The 15794-nt window shown below is 55.3% G+C and overlaps 1 protein-coding gene and 1 pseudogene across 1 annotated transcript in view; one reads left to right on the forward strand and one right to left on the reverse strand.

Annotated features, from left to right (window-relative positions):
• The first annotated feature begins 270 nt into the window (after positions 1–270).
• Positions 271–15794, forward strand: part of SLC6A20 (solute carrier family 6 member 20) — a 30154-nt gene continuing 14630 nt past the window's right edge. The window contains exons 1-4 of the mRNA XM_028518347.2: positions 271–601; positions 12858–12998; positions 14788–14879; positions 15326–15553. Of these exons, the coding sequence (XP_028374148.2) occupies positions 334–601; positions 12858–12998; positions 14788–14879; positions 15326–15553 (729 nt within the window). The 5' untranslated portion in view covers positions 271–333. The remainder of the gene's footprint in view (positions 602–12857; positions 12999–14787; positions 14880–15325; positions 15554–15794) is intronic.
• On the reverse strand, positions 6888–7605 carry LOC114501756 (annotated as a pseudogene).

The following is a 15794-nucleotide window of genomic DNA, read 5'->3' on the forward strand; positions in this document are numbered from 1 at the left end:
TCCGTGGGTCCATAACAGTTGAAAATGGGACATTTTACCCAGTCCCTCTACTAGAATGTCAGCTGCAGGCAGGTTCACAGCCCTGTCCCCGACGCCTGGCGCGCAGTGAGCACTCAGTAAATGATGCAGGGGTGGCGGAGGGAGCCGGACCACTCCAAGGAGCCCACCGCTCGCTCGTCCACAGGCCCCGACTTCGAGCTGGAGGGGACCGGGCACCGCCCTCTATCCCGCCAGCTGCCGCCCTGCCCTGCCCTGCCCTGCCCGGGAGCTAGGCGGGGTGGGGCTCGCCGTCATCCATTTACCAGCCTGGCCCCTCCGACGGGCGTGCAGTTAATGAGATTAGCAATTAAAAAGCGGCCGGGCGTCTGCGGCGCTGGCCACCCCCAAGCTGAGCCGGGGCAGGACGGCGCTCCTGGCGGCCGCGCACCGAAACAGACGTGCGGGCGCCGGGGCGGGAAGCCAGCGCGCGAGCTGGGGGCCATGGAGAAAGCGCGGCCGCTGTGGGCCAACCCGCTGCAGTTCGTGTTCGCCTGCATCTCGTACGCCGTGGGCCTGGGCAATGTGTGGCGCTTCCCCTACCTGTGCCAGATGTACGGCGGAGGTGAGTGCGGGTCCGCGCGTCCCCGGCGGGGCTGTCACCGGCGCGCACTCCGTGCTGAACGGCGCTCAGCCCCGACACTCCCGAGGGTGCGCGCTGGGACGCGTCCCCCGTTCCACCCCAGTAAACCGAGGCTGGGAGAGTGTTAGTGCGATCGCGGCTTTGCAGGGCAGGCGGTCGGACCCGGGGCATCTCAGGTCACACCCGGAGCCCCGTCCAAAGCCGCCCCCCACGCCTTCGGCAACCCCAGCCCCTTCCCAGGGGCGGCCAAGCCCCCCACCACACGCTTGTTGGCCAGGCTGAGGCTCTAGGAGGCGCGGGGGACACTATTTGGAGGAGAGGTGGCAATGGTCTGAATGCCAGTGAGTGTGACACTCACTAGTTCGACAGGAACTGGTTCCACTACTTTACATGTGAAACTTAGATTCCTTGGCAGCGCGATTAGAAACTCGGATAAAAGGATCTTGAGCTTGCCCTTCCTTCCTTCCTTCTTCCTTCCTCTCTCTTCTTTATTTCTTCCTTTTTTTTCCTTCCTTCCTTCTTTCCTTTTACAGGGAGAGGAAGGGAGGGAGGCAGAGAGGGAGAGGAACATCCATCTGTTGCCTCTTGCATGCACCCTGACCCAGGACCGAACCCACAGCCCAGGCAGGTGCCCTGACCTGGAATCCCACCTCTCCCTCTGTGGGACCTCGCCCCACCAAGTGAGCCACACTGCTCTCAGGGCTGGAGCTATTTCTTTAGATTCCTTAGAAAACGATTGATTTGGTTTGGAACCAAAGAGAGCAGGATGGCGATTCATTCATTCTATTTCTGCCTTTTTTTTAACACAATTTTTTCCCTAAAGCATCATCACAGCATGCTCACTAGACAGCCGGACAGCGACACACAGCTCATGCTGTCATGCTCGGAGAGCGGGAGACGCCGTCCGTGGCAGGCCAGAGAGCCCCACGGAGGCCAGGTGCCTTTTTAGAAGGCGGAGGGATTGACGTCTCCACATTACAAAAAAAAATGTTTTTCTTAGTTGTTCCATTTCTAAAATTCTACCTAAAGGAAGTAATGAGAGTTCTGACAGAAGGTAGACCATAAAAGGGCAGTCTCCAGCTTTTAATGAAAGCAAAGCATGGAAACCTCCTAAGCCTTCCACTCAAAGGGATTCTGGTTCAGTAAACACGGAAACTTCCTAGCCACCAAGGTTGTGTTTTCGAAAAGATGTCATGTATGTTCTCATTGCATATGTTACGTGGGGGGAGGAAAAGTCACAGTCAGTGCCGAATAAAATGAATGATCTCAATTTAAAAGAGGCAGAGACAAGAGAGTGAAAGAACCATACTAAAGTGTTCACAAATAGTTATGTGGGTGGTTTTTGTTTACCTTGGAGTGTGTGTGTGCGTGTGTGTGTGTGTGATGTCTTCTATACTCTGCATGAATTTGTCTCACGGGAAAGGACAATGAAAGATGTTAACTAGAGTGTATTTACAAAACTGAACCCATTTAAGAAGATTAAGACCTAAACCACTGCTCTCCCTCCCTTCCCCCACCAGCTCACAACAAAATAAAACAAAAAGGTTAAGCCACAGTTTTTTTTTAAATAGTGCATTCTTAATCTTTTTATTTTAAGGGCACAACTACATCAAAATTACGTGAGGCCGTGGGTTGCCATTTGCTGTAACAGTTTCATCACTGCCTTTTGACGTGTTTATTTGTGGGGTTGCCGTTTCCTCGCCGTCCTGTGTCAGCACACCTAGCCGCGCCCCCTTTCCTCTTTCCCAGTGGCCGCCAGGTGCGCCTCGCTGTCACACGACGACGTCATTCCTGGTTTCTCACAACACCCTCTCCTGAACAGTCCGCAGGGGGGCGCAGGCAGGGCCGGGCCGGCCCTCCACCTGGTTTCATCCGGCCCGGCACCTTGTTTCCACCCGGCGGCAGCGCCAAGCTCCTTGCCCCTAGCTAAGGAGCAGTTACTTGTATACAGTCCTAAAGTTTCATTCGGCCCTTTGAAGGCGACCAGGAGGCTGATGGGGCCCCCGGTGAAAATGAATCTGACACCCCTGATGTAAGGAGTTGCTGTGGGAACCTCAAGACTTGAGGACTCCAGAAAACGACAGAAAAACAATCTTGTGCCTGGTGTAGGGTATATTCGGCTCATAGGCAGCTAGAAAGATGGATGGATGGACAGATGGGTGGATGGATGGATGATGGTTGATGGATGGACAGACGGACGGATGGATGGATGGATGGGGAGTGAATGGATGGGTGGGGGTTGGACAGATATTGGCTGGGTGCACGCCACCCTCTCGGCCATAAGTGTCTATAGAATAATGACTAAGTGGCTTTATCCGGCTCAGCGAGGACTTGACCACGTCACACCTGCCCTGATATCCACCTCATTTCCTGCCACTCATCTTCTAACCCCACCCCCAGCCATTCAGAACAGCGCTCTGTGGGGCACGCCCACTCTACCCCTGGCAGATTTCTCCTGGAGCAGTCCCCCTCCCCCTCCCCACCCCAGGTGTCCCCAGGCCAGGCCTCTCCCTCACTGTCCCCTTTTGACACTGCCTGACCCCCCACCCCACCCCCCGAGAGCCCCTGCGGGCCTACATGCTGTTCTCAAGTTTCTCAGTCCCCCACTGGCCCGTCTCTGCACAGTGGCTGGGTCGGAGGAGGCGCGGGGTGAATATTTGTTGGATGCACGAGCTGGGTCTGTTCTGAAAAGCCGTGGGGTGCGTGAGGTGGCGATGCTGGTGGTGTTCCTGAGCCTTTTGCCGCTGATAGTGTCGCCTGTGCATAAGTGATTTACCTCCTCACCCAGACCCAGGAGGTCTTCAGACCCATGCTTTACCTAAAGCTCAAGGGTGAGCCGACCACACCATAAAGGGCTCCAGAGGGGAGTGTAACTTCCTTCCCAGTGGCGCAGAGACCCTCCCACCCGCAGTCAACAAAGGGCTGTTGATGAACCGCAGAGCCAGGCGGTGCCAAAATACTTCCCAGAATAAAACGGATTAGGGGATTGCACCCCTTTCCGCCGGGCTCTGCCCGCACCCGTGACCACAAGGCTTGTTTCTTCCCACTCTGCGGGCCAGGCTCAGCGTGAGGAATGTTAATGCTGCAGATTACATGCCAGATACCCACCACCTCTGTACAGCATGCCGGCTGGAGGCGGGGGAAAGGGCAGCTGAAGGAACCTCACAAAATCTCTCCTGGAAAAAGTCAGCAGGGCTTGGCGATCATGCCAAAGTCTAAGCCCTTCGGCAGGACGTCAGGATGCAAATGTGCTGCATACTGGTATGCAGGGGAAAAACGTGCCAGGGGCTGGCTTTTCTATTAAGCACGAACTCAAATTGTGGGAGAGACATGGAGAAGTAAGAACAGTTGTGTGGCTGCTGGAAATATGGATTTTTCCCCCCTAACTTTTCTCTATGTGATATTTGAACCATAAAGAGGGGAAAATCAAAGGCTACCCGATCGTGCTGCAGGACAATGACACTCTAAGCCTGGGTGTCCCCCTCCTACTCAGAGCCCCTGCCGCTGCTCTCTAGCCTCAGGTCTTGGTGAACTGCGGGGCCCCACCCCCAGGGGTTCCGGCTGAGATACCCATCCGCAGGAGGGCAAGATTCTGCACTTCCCACAAGCTCCTCAGTGACGCCAGTCAAAGCCGCTGGGCCATGGACCACACTTTAGAGGATGCCCCCTCCCAGGCACCAGCTGCTGGACACCAGGCATTGGGGTGACACTTTACACGTGTCAAACAAACTGGCTTTTGGTGGAGGAGGAGGAGGCTCTAATTTCTAGCATTTGCTGATTGCCATGGTGTAAATACTTCCACAATGGCCAATGGCAAACTAGCCAAGTCATGTCCCGGGATGTGGGGCCGGGAAGAGGCGGGCACAGCCGGCTCTAGTGAGCTCATGGGAGCCAGCCAGGCACCCGAGTGGGGCCACAGCTCATCGGGCCAGCAGCGCCCACCTGCAGTGGAGCCACACCAGGAGGATGAAGGCTGTACGTGGAGGGAGGGGAAGAGTTTGGAAGCCTGAGTCAACTTCCCCCTGAACGTGGTTGACTCCAATTTGTCTTCTTGTGGGTCTCCAAGAGCTAGAGCAGGACAGAAGGGCTTGCAGGGATCCATTCCACACACAAGGATTTCTCTTCCAGAGCGATTCTTGGGTTTCACACACAGGTAAGGCGCTGGCTGTGATCATTAGGAAAGTAAGTAGCCACATGCTCTGGAATGGCCAGTTAGTGTGTTTGGGGGTTACAAAAGGAATACATCTTCATGGTAGAACATTTAGAAAATAGAGAAATACAAATAAAATACAACAAAGAAATAAAATGCAAAATCACCCCCAAATTTCAGCACCCAGAGAAAACGACCCTCAACACATTTTTGGCTTAAAAAAATTAGAACCATCTTTTATATGTAATTTAGTGTCTTGCTTTTTTTCTTTTTTTTTTTTTACTTAACTGGTTATCATTTCCAAGGTCATTTAATATTATTTGAGAATATGGACTTAGCTCCATAATATTCCCTTTATGGATGTAACAAAACGTATTTCCCCCTTCTCCAATGGGGAACTTGATGTCATGTACCGTGTCGCATGGTTACAGCCCAAATGATTATGATATTTTGGTGGAAGAATTTGCTCTATTGACATTTACTATGTTATGTTTGCTGCCATTTTCCATCATGTTTGGGCTGCCTTATCGTCGTCTTCTTACTGGGTTTTATTTTGCTCTTTTTACAAAACGAAGTATATGTCTCCTTTGCTTTTTTTTGTCCCCAAGTGATTTCAAAGGTATAAATCCCATTTCTAGTCCACCAGTAGTTCACTTTGCTTTTAAAGAAAAAGCGTGTGTGTTTGCTCTAACCGTCAGCACCAAGACTGAAAGTTGAAAACTGCCGTGGGCGTGTATGCCTTGTTCCCGTCCTCCCCCGTTTCCCGTGCCGATGGTTCAGCCCCACAGCGGTGGCTGTTCTGCTTCTGATATTACACGTGCCTTCCCATTCGAGGATTGCGTTTCTCATTTGGGTTACTTTGTAATGATATTAACGCCGTTATTTTTACAAGTACCCTGTTTAGTGGGTTTGCCGCTGGTTAGTTCTCTATTTTTAAGCTCTTCATTTTAATCCATCACTGATTGACTACGGTTTACCTGCTGGCTCCTTTTTCAGGACTACCGAATGGGCGGTTCCCTTTCTAAGCACGTCTCAGAGTATCTTTCCCACGTGAAGGAGTCAAATCATGTTTACTCAAAACCCTATAGACGTTACTCTGTCCTGTGAAGACATTTCAGATGTTTAGTTCTGTGACAGAGAATTCTGCAGCCAGACTTAGTTTGTATTCATTCCTAAGTATCCTATATCAATAAGACATCACGTTGGTTTATATGACATTATATGCGATTTTTACCCGAAAACTTTGTGAGCTGTGTGTCCGGGTACGAAATCCGTCTTCAACACTTTCACTTGGGACTAGTGAGCCCTTCCCCCGCCCGCACCGGGAGGTGTGCGCGGTGCCGCTCCCGCGCCAGCCCTGTGGACGCAGTGCTCTCCTCTCCTCGGTCCTCGTTCCGCGAGAACGTTCTTGGGCCTCCTGTCCACGCTGCATCTGGTCTCTGATCGACTGCACTTCTCCGCCCCCTGCCTCTGGGCTGTGGGGTCGCTTCTCAGGGACATCGTTTTCATTTCCCGTACTGCCTCCACCAGCTTCAGATGAACCATTATATTCCTCCTCTTCTTTTAATCTTTTTTCTTCTTGATTTCTCCTTTCTTCATCACTGTCTGGTGCTGTTCTGCAAACACAGCATCCCCTTGACCCTAAGAGCTCAAGTTCGAGACGTTTTCTACACATTCCTTCTGTTTCTCGCAGCCAATGCCTCTGCTCTGATGCCTCAGAGTGGTCCTTTCATTTTTTTTTTAATGGCCACCACAGATTATGTATTTGTATCCGGTGAAAACACCCCTCTATTTTAAATGTCATGTTTCCTTAAAAGGAAGGGCTTGGTCAAACATTTCCTATGCACTCCGGGAAAGTGCACATCACAGTGATTTTTCTGTGCGCGTCCAGAAATTCACACACAGCTCGGGACAGCGTACAGAGCATATACAACCTACAGACTTTGAAATTGTATAGCTTAGCCTCTAATCATTAATAAAAAGTACTTATTTTAAGGAAACATTTGTTTTTCAAAGACATAGGTATTTCCCTGTTTCCCCCACCCACAGCCTCACACGAAAACACTTACAATAGCAAAAGAAGAAACACTGAATGGGAGGGAGGCAGGAACCACCGGTTCACAGCCCGCGAGTGGCTCCTGGGCCGGCTGCCTCCCTCCGGGACGAGCACCTGACATCCTCATCATCCACGCCAGAGCCTGTGCTTTTCTCAGTGTCTCTTCTCCGCGTCCTTGGTACAGTTTTCGCTTCCAAACTTCCATTCCCCGAAACGCCAAGGGCCAGTCTGCCATTCTCCTTCCTTCCTTCCTGTAGGCGTTAGTCCTTGCAAGGCGTGTCCCGGGAACCTCAAGAAACAGGTTTCTCGGCAGCGTCCGGTCCCTTCGCCATCTCCATGTACTCGGCGATTTCCTCTGGCTTGTTTCTCTCAGGAAGAAGCTTGTCCCTCAAACCTGCAGGATTTTCTCTGGGTCTCATTTTGGAATCTCTGACATAGAGAAGGTCTTTCAAATTATTCTCCCACGGAAGGCGGCCATGAAGCCGCTGGGCCATAGCGTCACCAAGTATTTCCAAGTCGCCATGTCTGGACGGGGCTGGCCCCTTGTGCGCATCAGTGCTGGCCCTGGTGAATGCCACAGGGCCTCCGTGACATCGTTTAGGGTCTTTCTTGTATTCTGTACGAATTCCTCTGGGCAGCACCAATAAGCAAGGCCGCGTGATCTGTCGGGTACACCTGGTCAGGGAGCTTGCAGCTCAGAAGAAGATTCGAGGCCTTGATCTCTCCGTGTATATACACCCGCTTGTGAATACCAGGCCTGTCCGGAAAAAGTCCAGCCATTGTTAATATGACAAGAATGGTTTGCGTGACATTGAGGTAACCTGGCAGCCAAGGAGAGTGGCCTGGAATGAGCGTGTGTGAACAGTGACACCCTCACTGTGCTAAGCAGTGGGGATGGTAGATGCTACTCAGTGAGCGTGTGTACTGTGTGGCCGTCGCATTCAAAATGACTGAGTGAGGGTAGTAACACATCTGCATCCGATTTTGTGTTGATCTTGAGAATGCCTCCATGGGAACTATTCAGAAGATTCAGGAGGCTTTCAGGGATGATGCAATGAGTGCAGCGCAAATACAAGTGTGGCACAAACGCTTCAAAGGTGGTTGAGAGTCTGTTGAAAGGGATCCATATTCTGGAAGGCCTGCAGCAAGCAGAACTCCTGAGAATGGTGAACATGTACAGGCTGCAGTCAACACAGGTCAGTGACAGTGCGAGAACTGGAAGCTCATCTGGGGATGTTGACACAGGACTTTGGCATGAAGCGTGTCGTGGTAAAATTCATTCCTTGCCTTCTGCAACCGGAGTGGAAGGAACATCGTGCAGCAGTTGCTGAGGACGCGATTCCAAACCGCTACCAGCGAACAGATTTCCTCAAGAGCGCTCTGAACAGTGGAAGGGATGCTGGGAGATCTACATGAGGTCCCAAGGTGCTGACTCTGAAGGGGACTGAGGCGTCAGTGTCCTGTGTACCATGTGTCTTGTGTCTTCTTCAGTCAATGTCTCTACTTTTCATAGAATGTGGTTGCATCCTTTCTGGACAGACTGCATATGACGATCCAGATTTCTTAAGCTGCAAGACAATTTTCCAAGACAAACTTGTGGCATGTGCTTCATATATTTTCTGAAGGTCACTCCCAAAGCAGTCTGCTGTGATAAACCTGCCACGTTTTCCATTTTTATCATGTAGACCAGACCCCCCATACTTAGCGACACCCAGGTACTTCAGCTGATGGGCACAAATCCATTTCTGAATTTGCCCTGGTCCACTGTCCGTGGGTTCCACTTTGACAGCATGGGGTGCATCGCCACCCGCCAATTTTGAAGAATTCTTAGCAGCAAGATCTATGCACCCAAAGCCACCCTGGCCGATGGGCAGTCCCAGTCTCTGCTCCTCTTTCTGACACGTCGGTGGTCGCCACCCCACCCCTCCCCGGCTGTGAAGTGTTCTGCGGGAGGAGAACGCAGCTCTACAGCTGCGGCTGCCTCAACGTGAGGCGTCAGAGTGCCCGGGCTTTCGCTGATTCCGCGGCGCTGCTGGCCCGTTGCTGCTGGCTTGTCGCACGGGGTCCTTTATCTCGGTCTGCAGCGCCCTGGAGGTCCAGAGCCGCCTTTCTGAGGATGGCTCCTCCTTTCTGAGGGAGGTGCAGGCCGATACAGACTTGCCCTATATAGACACAAAGCCAAAGTTCAAAGGTTTGTAGATAAAAGAATAGTCCTGCATCAGCATTATTTTTATTGACTTATGTTACTGATTTATTATGTATTGATCTATTACTTTTTATTGATTTGAGAGAGAGAGAGACATGCATTGGTTGTTCCGCTCATTGATGCATTCATTGGTTGAGTCTTATATGTGCTCCGACCAGGGATCGAACCTGCATCTTGGTGTTTCGGGATGACAATGACGCTCTAACCAACTGAGCTACCCAGCCAGGGCTCAGCGTTAATTTTTTTTTTTATCTTGCTGATTGCACTGGTGCTATGTCAGAGAATGTCCTCATTTCTAAGAAATACACAGTGAAGTATTAAGAAAAAATAATAATAGTGGCCAAAATAAAAATTAGTTATTTCTCACAGTGCTTGGGTGGGCCGCACATTTCTCCACTTGTGTGGTCAGGCCCCTCCCACATGGGTAGTTGGTGCCCGATTGGCGGGGCACTTGGGTTTCCTCCACGGGCCTCGGGCCCGAGGTTGCCTGGATCAAGTTTCATGCAAGGCGGTCTCAGGACCCTGTTCCGGGAGAATGGAGGCAAAGTTTCAAGGCATCCCGAGGCCTGGACTCTGGACCCACTGTGGCACCCTTGTGCCCACATCCTACTGGACAAAGCAAGTCCTTGGCCAGCGCACGGTCACAGGTGGGGACTGGGCTCCACCTTTGCCCCGGGAGCGGCGGCACCGACTGTGTCCATGTTTGGTGTTTGATCTCCCGTGCCCTTCTCTGGCCTTGCCCCATGCCAGGGTCTCCTTGAGCAGGGCCAGTATCCGGATTCTTACATCCAAGGAGCCTGGGGCACAGCCCCATGAGTGAGGGGTGGTTAGTGGACTTGTTTCAAGTTGATCGCAAGGCAAATATTTTTTATTGACATATACTTACCTGCAGAAGAACTTCCTCCTTTTGGTGTCCAGTTCTGGGAGTGCGGACAGATGTGTCCAGCTGGGTGACCGTCACACCACGGTGCCCCTCAGAGCCAGTCCCAGGGTCCCCACACCTCAGATCTGCTTCTGGTGGATGCATATCCACCAGACGACACCCCACGGTGTCGCCTTCTCCAGAATGTCCTGTGCGTGGAGTCCCGCCGTGCGTGGGCTCATGATTCCAGCACCTTCCACCTGGCGTGATGCCTCCAAGCCGCTCCGGTGTCCTTGGGAGCTTCGGCGGTCCTGCTCCTTTTGGTCGCTGAGCAGCATTCCGTGTGCAGACGGGCGGGCGTTTATTATCCGTGCGCCCGCCGAAGGTTGTGTCCTGTTTTTGACAGCTATGAATAGAGCTGCCGTGAACATCCGGGAATGGGCTTTGTGTGCACGTGAGTGCCCGTCTCCCTAGAGCAAACACCCGAGACTGCAATGGCTTCGGTGTATATATAGCAGGCGCATGCTCACCTCCGTAAGAAACCCCCGAACTGCTCCGCAGGGCGGCTGCCGCATTCCATGCTTCCACCAGCAGCTTTGGGAGTCCTCCCCAGCCTCGCCAGCACTCGGTGTCCTACGCACTTCGGTTTTTCGAAGATCAAATTGGCGTTATGAAGTGATTCGTGAATCGGGCAGCACCCCCAACCCCCTCCCACACCCCCCACCCCCACCCACACCCACACCCCCGACAGCTGGAAGGGAGGTCCCAGCCCCGCCCCGCCCCTCCCCGCCAGGACCACTGTTCTCACGGGGTGCGCAGCAGCGTCTCCCTGTGGCCGGAGTTTGCATTTTCTTCATGAACGCTGAGGCTGAGCATCTTTTCACGGGCTGGTCTGCCATTCATCTGTTTTCTTTGGCGACATACCTGCTCCAATTTGGGGGGCATTTTTTTCCACCGGGTTCTTTTTTTTCTTCTTACTGAGTTTTGAGAGTCCTTTGTCTGCTCTGGATACAAAGTCTCCATCAGATGTGTGTCTTGCAGGTACTTCCTGCCAGCCTGTAGCTTGACTTCTCGTTCTTCTCGCGCTGCCTCTCGCGGAGCAGAAGTGTAAGCGGAAGTCCAATCAATCAACACCTTCTTTTGCAGATGACGCTTCTGACGTTGTCTCTACGGCACATTTTACTGTTGACTAACGGGAGGTCCAAAAGATTTTCTCCTGTGTTTCCTTCCAGAAGTTTCATGGGTTTGAGTTGTCCATACAAACTTATGATGCACCCGGGGGGGGGGGGGGGGGGAGTTATTTGGTACACAGTGCGAGACAGGAGTTGAAGTTCGTGTTCTCTGCATGTGGAAGTCCACATGTTCTGGTTGTTGGGGGAAAAAAGAAAAAGACTGTGGAGCAAATCCACCAGAACTGTGGGTTTGTTTGGGTGGTTGGGGGGTGGGAGGGGCAGGACGGCAGAGCCCCACGCCCCCGCCTGGCACCAGGCCTAGGACTTCCAGCCTCCCACGGGTGTGAGCCATGGGGCAGGGGGCCATTGGGCGGGCCCTGTCAAAGGGACAAACCTTTCGTGGACCTTGCCAGGTCTCTCGTGGTTATCGTTTAACACGTTGGGTGAAAGTGAGCTTTTTTTAATAACCACTGTCGCTCCAAGCGGTTTGTGCCAACATAACTTTTCCTGCCAGGGATACCCCCGGAGGGGGGTGGGGGACCCCGATAGACTCATCACTGTGGAGAGGAGCCCGGGAAGGTACGGAGACACCTTTCTGCAGGGCGAGGGAGGGGGGTGGCCCAGCGGTGGCTCAGCTCCCACCTGGCTGAGTGTTCAGGATGGCAGATAAGAAACAAGACCCATGACTGTCCAGTCTTAATTTCTATTCTTTGATTTAACTGTGTCTTACAGAGACTCAGGTCTTGATTCCAGAGTTTGCACACTTAGGAAGTTATACTAAGCATGGGATGAGCAAAGATTCGTTTGCTTTTTTGGAAGCCTCAGGAAGGTTTATTCCCTGTGTGTTCCTCTGGAGACCAGCAGAATAAAAGCTTCGTGTGCTACGTGACCGATCTCTTCTCTTAAAGCTGCATCCAGTTACAGTGTGGCTAGCCCAGCCCTTAAGTTCATTTTACTAGGGTGGATAACGAAAACGACCTAAGGAAGTGGGGATCTAAATCCCAGAGGACGTGCAGGCAAAAAATGAAATCTGTACACACAAGGAAGTACACCCTAAACACACAGGAAGGGCGCGGGGTGCTCTGCAGTGTGACGTGGTGTCGATTCTGTCTCTCCTCTGGGAGCAGGGCTTTCTGGCAGAGGGGCCGGGATGACCAGGGCGTGGAGGGAGGCCCCCCAGGAGCTGAGGACAGGGCTGGTGTATCACCCAGGATGGAAGTAGTTAAAGATTTTCACTCGCATGGCTGCATGTCATCCATGGAAGGACGGCCGAAGAAATAGATGGGTGGATGAGCGGAAAAGGATAGCCCGGGCTGGCGTGGCTCAGTGGATTGAGTGCCATCCTGCAAACCAAAGAGTCACCAGTTCGATCCCCAGTCAGGGCACATGCCTGAGTTGTAGGCCAGGTCCCCAGTAGGGGGCGCATGAGAGGCAAGCACCCATTGATGTTTCTCTCCCTCTCTTTCTCCCTCCCTTCCCTTCTCTATAAAATAAAATCTTTTTTAAAAAAGTTAAAGGATAGAAGGATGGATGGATAGATGGATGGTATGATGGTGGGGTGGGCGGGTGGGTAGATGAATGAATGGCGGATGGATAAGGGGCATGACAGAAAGGTGGATGAGCGGGAAGGTGGAAGAGTGTGAGGGCAGAAGGGTGGAGGGAGAGTGGAAAGATGGACAGGTGCGTGGACAAGTGGGAAGATGGAAGGACGTTGGCAGAGATGCTGGGTGGGGTGGGTTGCGGAGTCCAGCCCACTGGTGACGACCTGACTGTCGGCTCTGGGTGCCCACAGGGAGTTTCCTGGTGCCCTACCTCATCATGCTCGTCGTGGAGGGAATGCCGCTCCTGTACCTGGAGCTGGCGGTCGGACAGCGCATGCGCCAGGGCAGCATCGGCGCCTGGCGGAGCATCAGCCCCTACCTGAGCGGCGTCGGTACGTGAGTGCCTCCAGTCCCCCCCTAACCCCCGCCCCAGGAGACCCCCTTCCTGTGTCCTGAGCAGCCCGGGTGGGGGCAGGAGCAAAGGGAAAGCACAAGGCCCAAGAGAGAGCCCTCGAGTGGGGTGGACAGCGGCCCGGGAGATGCTGCCCAGAACCTGGGCCCAGAGGGGCTGGTTTCCCACCCCAGGAGAGGGAGAAAGGGGGGAGGCCCCATGGGGACCTGAGACCCCATCACCTCCCTGCCCCGGGGGGCTTGTCCGTAGAGGGGAAACAGCTGCCCAGACGGAGCCGTGAGTCAGTGTCCGGGCTGACAAGCACTCTGGGGACAGGCCCCCGCCGGCTCTTAGTAACGGCGTCCCCTGTCAGTGGCCACCTACTGTGTGCTGGGCACTGGCCTGCACAGTATATGCACATAAGCTCAGTTCATCTTCTCGCCGCTGAGAGGCTGTCGGGGTGTCACACGGAAGCGGGGCACACAGATCATGAGGGGGCACGGCCCCTGCAGCCTGCCTGTCCGGGGCTGCTCCCTGGAGCTGGTGTCCCAAGCACCTCGGGGACACGGTTAACCAGCCTCTCCCCCTCGAGCTCCCAGGCTGCCGCGGCCAGCAGGAGGAACTTTGACCAGCGATGGCCACGCTCCGTCCCGCCCACCCCTCCCGCCCCAGACAGGAAGGCAGAGTGACATTTCGGGGGCAGAGAGGGCATAAACTCGTACGTGACTTGTCTCAGGTGCAGAAGAAATGGGTCCCGTGCCCTCACAAATCATCTCCTAACTCGAACTGGCTCCTCTCTCGAGCGGCCGTTAATGTTTAGCAGGGAGCGGTGTGGCTGGCGATCTGCCCGAGTGAGCAATCCCGGGGGGCTTCTCTGTGGCGGCGTTTGCCGTATGGTAGAAAACAGGCCAGATGGTTGTGCCAGCCGGGGGTGCTGGTGAATGTGTAACAGCCGGCTCTCCAGGTGGGCGGAGGAGGCCTGGCTCGTAGCATCTGCTGATCCCGGGGTGTAAATACAACACCAGGGCCGCTCTCAAACTCCTAACCTGGTGTCCCTGAGCGTGGGGCTGGCAGAGGTGCACACAGTGGCTGGGGGGTGAGGGTGGCCTGGCTCCAGAGCACCCCCCATCGCCAACTATCCCTCTGCTGCACCCCCTCTCCCCGCTCCCGCCCTAAGGCCCCTGAAGACCTCTCCAGGTGGGGGTCAGCCCCCCGCCTGTCCCCTATGCTCCTGACACACCCCCTCACACCCCCTGCTCCCGGCCACCCCAGGGCAGGGATTGGCCGAACTTCAGGGGAACCGGGGAGAGGGAGCAACTGTAGAGTCTGGCCTCAGGGGCCCTGGGCAGCGACAAAGGGCTTCTCGCTTGTTTGAGGTTTAAATCCCAGGCCTGCATCGGCAGCGGGGGTTGGGGCGCTCAGGGGAGCTCTGGGCCTCGGTGTCCTCCTCTGCGCGGGGCAGCACCGTAGTAACGCCCAGTCCACAACACGGTCGGGAGGACCTACGGTGCATACAGTTCGTAGCGCAGCGGCCGGCACGGAGATCTCCAAAAACTGGCATCATCCTTGTGTCCCAGGAGTTGGGGAGGGGGCGGGGTGGGGGGGTGGAGACGAGCCCTGGGCAGTGCTCACAGACCCGCTGGGGAGGGTTCGCCACCCCGGGGGCAAGGGGTCACTCCCTGCACGGGTGTCCTGGGCGCCTCAGAGGGGCCCCGGCCGGGCGCCGGGCCCAGGCGGACGGGGCGGGGGGCAGGGGGGACCTCGTCAGCGCCCTCTGCCCCTCTGTGCAGGCGTGGCCAGCGTGGTGGTCTCCTTCTTCCTGTCCATGTACTACAACGTCATCAACGCCTGGGCCTTCTGGTACCTGTTCCACTCCTTCCAGGTGAGCCGGGGGCCCCCGGGGGCCCCCGGGGCCGGGCGGGAGCAGTAGGAGGGCAGGGCGGCCCTCCGGGACAGGCGGGGAGGTGTGGGTCAGGCAGCGTTCTGTCGTCACAGACGGTCTGTCTGGCCCTTACTGTCCCTGTAGCCTGTCTCTCAGGCCCCAGTGGAGTCTGGCGGCCCTCGGCCAACCCCGGTGGGGCCATCAGGAGTGGGAAGCCCCCTCGCCCACCCCGCCCTGCCTCTCCCCTGTTCCCAAGCCCCACCCGTGCCCCTGACTCACCCTCGGAGTCCCTGCCCACCCCCGGGGGCTCCAGCTGCCTGCCCTTTGGGGGCCAGCCCCGTCTGTCCCAAGAGCCCCGCCCACACCGGGGCCACCTCCTGTCCCCCGCACCCCGCCCTTTGGCCTCAGCCCTCGCCTCTCCGTGTGACGCTGCGTCGGCCCCCCAGGACCCCCTGCCGTGGTCTCACTGCCCGCTGAACAGCAACCACACCGGCTACGACGAGGAGTGTGAGCTGGCCTCGTCGACGCAGTACTTCTGGTACCGGAAGACCCTCAACATCTCGCCGTCCATCCAGGAGAGCGGCAGCGTGCAGTGGGAGCCGGCGCTGTGCCTCGTGCTGGCCTGGCTCGCGGTGTACCTGTGCATCCTACGGGGCACCGCGTCCACCGGCAAGGTGGGCTGGCACAGCGGGTGGGGGGGCGGTGCCTGGGGAGGGGTGGGGGCAGGGGCCGGCAAGGCCACCAGGTTGCCTGCCACCCTCCGGGGGCAGAAGCCAGGCTGGAGCAGGCGTGGGTGGTGGGCTGGCACAGGTCACCTGCTAGGTGACTGTAAGGATGGCCAGCGGCGTTTGGGTCACAGCCCCAAATCTCAACACGAGGGCTCCCCTGACCTGCCCCCCCAGAGGGCCGAGCGCT

The sequence above is a fragment of the Phyllostomus discolor genome, chromosome 7 (assembly GCF_004126475.2).
Source record: "Phyllostomus discolor isolate MPI-MPIP mPhyDis1 chromosome 7, mPhyDis1.pri.v3, whole genome shotgun sequence".
Classification (NCBI taxonomy): Eukaryota; Metazoa; Chordata; class Mammalia; order Chiroptera; family Phyllostomidae; genus Phyllostomus; species Phyllostomus discolor.